Source organism: Cordyceps fumosorosea (assembly GCF_001636725.1).
Source record: "Cordyceps fumosorosea ARSEF 2679 chromosome Unknown scaffold_7, whole genome shotgun sequence".
NCBI classification, from domain to species: Eukaryota; Fungi; Ascomycota; class Sordariomycetes; order Hypocreales; family Cordycipitaceae; genus Cordyceps; species Cordyceps fumosorosea.
This window is the reverse complement of record NW_017387307.1, coordinates 1,003,458-1,009,457: the sequence shown is the minus strand read 5'-3', so window position 1 is coordinate 1,009,457 and position 6,000 is coordinate 1,003,458. Positions and strand designations below refer to the sequence as shown.

The 6,000-nt window shown below is 50.4% G+C and overlaps 1 protein-coding gene across 1 annotated transcript; it reads left to right on the top strand.

The window, feature by feature from the left end:
- Positions 1 to 3,748: 3,748 nt before the first annotated feature.
- Positions 3,749 to 4,659, top strand: ISF_03833 (FhuF/siderophore biosynthesis protein; the record flags this gene model as incomplete). Its single annotated transcript, XM_018847439.1, has 3 exons — positions 3,749 to 4,008; positions 4,077 to 4,545; positions 4,618 to 4,659. The coding sequence occupies 3 exons, from the start codon at positions 3,749 to 3,751 to the stop codon at positions 4,657 to 4,659; spliced, it is 771 nt and encodes a 256-aa protein (XP_018705646.1).
- Between the last annotated feature and the right edge of the window lie 1,341 nt (positions 4,660 to 6,000).

Here is a 6,000-nt window from a genome sequence, read left to right as displayed (position 1 = left end):
TTTCTCTTTTTCTACGCTGCGCGGATGCGTAACAGCATAGAGCTGCGGGATACAGGAAAAGTCGACTTCGGACTGGCAAGGTCCCTTGCTGATGTTCACAGCGAAGAGCGATGTATCCGCCTCATCGACGACGGCGCCGTCTGGGTTGAGTGTCTTATCAATAAGAAAAGCTCGGCAGTCTGCTGCGCTGTTGTAATCAGGAAACACAGCAATGCTTTCCGACGATGGGAAATCCCGGAGACACAGGTCGAAAAACTTATTCACGGTTAACTCAGGTTCCAGTGCAGCGGGGGTAGATACATACCTCTCGAACGTATGTGTGCAGAAATGTTCTGGGATAGCCATTTTGTAGAGCATTTGTTACTTCTGCGTTTCCTGCCCCATAACCCGCGACATCTGCCCAGGCAGGGAATTGCACAGATATGGCATGTTCCTTCGACATGGGAATGGCATGACCAAGAGGTGGGGGTGACTGGTATGTCTGGTATTCCATAGCGAAGAACCTTGGACAGCAAAAAGCTGGAACGGATTCCAATGAGAATTTGGCGTGACTAAATCAAAAGAAAGTTGTGATAAGAGACTCGGAGTCAATAGATACTGCCTATAGATTTCATAAGCTCAAAAGAGAAATGTATCCTATCTCCGGTAATATTTATATGAGTTGCGCCCCTTGCTGTTGGAACTTTTGTGAGTATAATCGGAATATAACAAGTAGCTGTTCCAAACTTCCCATCGAGGGCGCAGCAATGATCTGCTCTGTTATGGCTGGCTGAAGCTAGACATGCGTATAACCCGAGAGAGCCATGTCCTGACACATCAGAACACGCATTCCACACACGCTTTTACCTCGGCATTTGTCCATCCAGGACATCCAAGCAGATCAAGACACGGCTGATATGTAGCTTGCATCGAATGAACCGTCAGCTGAAAGCACACTACCAATAAGGTACATGCATGAATGTTGGGATGCCTGACTCATGATATCGGCCTGATGATTAGGCATCTACTTATACTGCATTCACAGAAAGAGGGATAGATCTAGTAGGTATTATACGACCACATCCTCTTGCAAGCGTTCGCATGTGTAGCGGTGTACGAACGCTCGCTTAGCGAACACGAGGCCCAATGTATGGCCCAGGCGCCGCCTATCCATTTAACAGTGGAGGAGGGGGTTTTAAGTCACGTACAGGGGTTTAGCCAACCACAGCATCACAGCTTCGTGAGGTACCTCACGCTTCTATTAAGGACCGCTACTGTGGCTAAGTATCTGTGGCTCATGAGACTACTTAGAAATACTTTCTAATCATCGTACATTAGAATATCTCTTACGGTGCTATAAAGTATAGAAATGCGGTGGATCTTGTGACCTTAGACCTCCTCCTCCACTGTCAAAGGGATAGCGTTCCGGGCTCAAAAGTAGACACGTATACAAATGAGGCTGCTCGGTGGCTAGCTGGAAGTTGGACACGCAGAGGAAATACCGCATAGCACACATACAACAGGCGGGGAACTTGCTAGGAACGTTGGGGTGGTCTGTTGTTCCTGACGCTAACGCAGATACTCGGGGCGCGGCGATAGACAGCAGACGACGAGCGACAGAGGAAGTGGGACGGCAAGCAAGAATTAAGATGGCCGTCGCACTATCGACCGAAGCCAGTGAGGGTAGCCGTCGTACTGACCAAAGAAGACCGTCCGTCCGATACCGGGTAAGTGGAGTGAATCGAATCGTCCCGGGATGGGGCCCCCGGTCTCAACCGAGCCTCAGTGGCTGCTGTATCCACAAGCAGCCAGTAAACGTGGGCTCTGCATGGACGGTGGCCAAGACAGCCGCCGGTGGTGGTTTTATTATCCACGGACACGCGCCGCCGGTGGCTGGCTGAATGTGGGCCGCGAAGGCGCGAATCACCAGTTGTTATCCGGCTGCCTGATGTGACGGAGTCGCGGGAAGGCGTGCTACCTGAAGAGGCATCACGGCTGCTGCTGCGTGGTGTATACCAGCTTTGTACCAGACAGTCATCAAATGAAGGAATTGATCTACCGGTGCCGTTGGTGAGGGAATATTCTCTTTTACTACACCGCCCGCCCAAACCGGGCGACCTGCAGCTGCATCCTCTCTCCTCTGCAGAGATGTATTTGTAATTTGTACAGATTACTGTACGGATTGTCACTGTGAGGTCTCGCAGCTGAAACAGGATAAAGAAGTCCACCCACTTCCGACTAAATCGGTGATGTGCCGGATCTAGTAATCTGCCGGGTTTCCTCATGACGGCCCGAAACACGGCGAGGATTTGTTGGGCAACTAGGCATGATATGACACCGCTGCGGGAAAGGTACCTGAACGTGGTGTGTTTTGGTCGGTATCTTACCCCTGCTCTGGGTACCCAGCCTATAATAAGGGGTTCGCGAGGCACCCAGGTCGAGTACATATACATACATAGGTAGTTACTCGAGCAACCACAGCACTCCTCTCTATGGGCCATAACTGGGTACCCTGCGTGACAGCATTCACATTCACTCTGGCTGGCTCGCTTCCCCTCTCGCTCATCTCATACCACACACCAAAATGTCGGTGATCCTTGCAGATTCGCTGGCCTCAGCCAGCGAAATCATGCCGCTAGCATCAGTTACGCCCGGCCAAAAAGCAATACAATGTTGGCACACATTCAGCACAGCAGCCGCTTTTGCGACGACCTCCGTATCTCCTGAGTCCATTAGGCGACGAGCGCACTGGGAGACAACAAAGCGGGTGCTTGCACAGGCTGTTAACGAAGGTTTGGCCATTGGAACCGTTGAGGTGTCCACAATGCCCAGCTTGTGTTTGCGTGCACCTAGTCCCGAAGCCATAGCTGGGCATGATGGTGCTTGGATCAAGTGTGGTATCCGTCCGGATGCTTATGTTGAAATGGACGGCCTCAGGGTTGTTGGATTCGTGCGGGCCGAAGATCTGCTCTACCCCGTGCTAAGCGGGAGCACAACGGGCGAGCCGACTGAGGAGCTTGATCCCGGAGTGCTGTGTCGCATCATTTGCAGTTGGCAACCTGAACTTGCTGAAAATAGCAATGGAGAGTTGCTGATAAAAGAAGTGCAGAATGCTACCGACAATCAGGGTAAGTTCAACAGTGGCTGCAGTATCGGACTTTTTACTAATTTGAGGAAGTCAAATGGCTCGAAATTGCGGCTACTCAGCCAAGACTTCATCTCAAGTCTCCACTCGCTGATTGGGAGCAATCAGTCGTGACTGGGCATCCCACACATCCGGTATTCTTCCTCAGTCTTCTTGATGTATGTGTGCGACACTGGAAATAACCGCGTTTAGTTGCACAAAACATGCCTTGCCCAACCCCCATTGCCGCCCATCGTGCCAGATGACATCCCTAAACTTCTATCGCCAGAATTATCGTTCCTCTCCATCTCAAAGTCGGAATTAAGAGTCACTGGACCATTTGAGCAGCTCTTGCAGCCGCTTCTCAAATCATTCGGGATTTCTGGAGAGGTCGAGTCACCTGATCGCATCGTCATTCCATGTTTTACTCGCCAACTACCAAGTATCATGCCCTTATTCCCTCAAGCGCGCCTTCTTCAAAGTGTTCCAGACTCCTGCCGCGCCCAAATTTCAATGCGCAGTATATCATTCAAGCCTGGAGTCAACTTTCCGCATCACCTAAAACTTTCACTCTTTGTTCAAATCACCTCTGGGTTGAGGAATGTTAAACCATGGGGTGCAGTTCTTGGTCCTGTTCTTGGCAAAATGCTACCGGACTTGCTTCCACCAGATCTGTGGATCTTTGAAGAACCCGCATCCGTCACAGGCAAGCAGGGCGATTTCACAGATGCGGGCCAAGTATCATGCGTCATCCGAAAGCTCCCGGAGCAACTGGCCGAAAACACTGAGGAGATACTTATCCCCGGCGCTGGACTATATCAGAAACCTTTCAACGAGGACCAAACATACATGGAGATTCTCTTTGGTCTCGATGACTTGACGAAAAAGCAAGATTGGTTTAGAAAGTAAGTTTGTCCAACATTTCCAAGTCTGCGTTGGCCCACCCAACAAACATGGCTAACCTTGCAAAAAGCTACGCTGCGCTATTATTCTCAGCTTTGATGCCGCCGTTGGTTCGATACGGACTTGGATTCGAGAGCCACCTTCAAAACGTTCTCGTCCGTGTCAATGTCATGACAAAAACGGTAACAGGGTTCGCGATCCGAGATTTTGAAGGAACTCGGATCCATTACCCCACATTCCTCCGATCCGGGTATACGCTTAGTGACCTCCTCCCCGAAGGCTCCCCCCATCTTGCCGATAGCCACCGGAAGCCCTGGAACAAAGTGCATCATTCTATCATTCAGGACAATGTGGGCCCAATCTTGCACATCTTGGGCTTGGAGTCGCATGGAGGCTGGTCGATTGTTCGGGAGGAGCTGAAGAGAGTGCTGGACCCTTCCGGCGACCCCGATGGAAGAGCCTTGTGGGAGTACTTTACCCAAGAAAAAATGACCATCCCGCGTTTCATGGGCATGAGGTTTATTGGGCGTTACGTGGAGGTAAGTCTCTCGTGATCCCTGCCGTCATGATTAAGCCAGGCGAGCGAGTAGCATGCAGCTGACACTGAACAGAGTCATGAAATCGATGTGCCGAATTTTCTTCTCCGGAAATAACTGTTAGCCGTGAGTACATCTGAGGCTGCAGGTGACTTTGATTCGCTTACCTAATTTCGGTTTAGTGCGACATCCTAACTAGGCGAAATTGGCCCGGGATGCTAATCTCAACGTGGATAGATTTCAACAGCATGACATAAGCTGGCGATCTTATAGTGAGATGCAGGTGCTCATGGCATTTTTTAAACTCACTCAATCTATATGTAAATAGCAACTTTTAGCCATAGTTCACCTTGTTTATGCCTGTATTCCATATGCCACTCAGGTGTTTACCAAGCAGCTATTTCTCTCGAGCTCAAGATGAATAACAGTTTTCCACCGAGCTGAAATGAGTCTAGCCAGCGAAGTGTGCCTGATGCTGGGGCTGTTCTTCGCTACAGAGGATATTGCACAGTACTCGCACTATCACGTCTAAAGAGTCATCTGAGGGCGAGTTCGGGTTCTAATCCCAGGTTCTGGAACTTACCAATCGCTCCAGCTTTGACAGTACAAGGGCACGCTAACATCGAGGGCGACTTGGATATCGCGATTGTTAACGAGGACAGAGAGCTTCTAAGACCTGTCTAAGCCAGATATATGACAGTACTGCCTGCTCATACATCGAGCAATTAATAACGCAGGAAAGTCACCTGATCTTTCCGCCAGAGCAATCCGATAAGCAAGCTAAAGGACAAGTGTTGTCTTTCCGCGCATCCCGAGGAGATGCTTGGTAGATCGATTAGATTTGTTCTAGCAAACAGCCTTCACTGCAACCCTATACAATGCCAAAATTGATGAGTGAACGAACTGACTACGGAGATGGCGAAATCGCAGCCAGACGCGCCAATTTTGTTCACGTGGAGCATGCACGGCTGTATAGCGAGCCTGGCGACCTATCAACGAGACTGATGAGGCATTTCGGAGAACTTGAACCTCCAGCTTTATCCGTGGCTCTGCTGTGTTTCAAGAAGCCGAAGTGGTTAGTGGTAGCGATGTTTGCAGTGGTGAAGAGTGGCGGACTACCGGCAGTGATTTTAGTCAACCGATTGGAAACGACAGCGACAAACAATCCAGACCAGCAGCAATCACTGCAGCGGATGAGATCACCTATGACGTTGGAGCAGATAGTGGTGTTTAGGTTGAACATTGATCCAGGCAGCTTCGATGTCGGCGACAGCGTCCTCTACGGATACAGCAGTCCGGCTGGGGTGATGCCGATCTTTACGGCGGTGCAGCACCCACGTCTACGAGAACTGGTACAGTCTCGCCATACCGAGACTGGGCGGCATCAAGATTCAATGCTGCGTTCACAGCTCGCTGTGGGCATATCAAGTGGCGCAAACCAGATCTGGAAGCCAACCG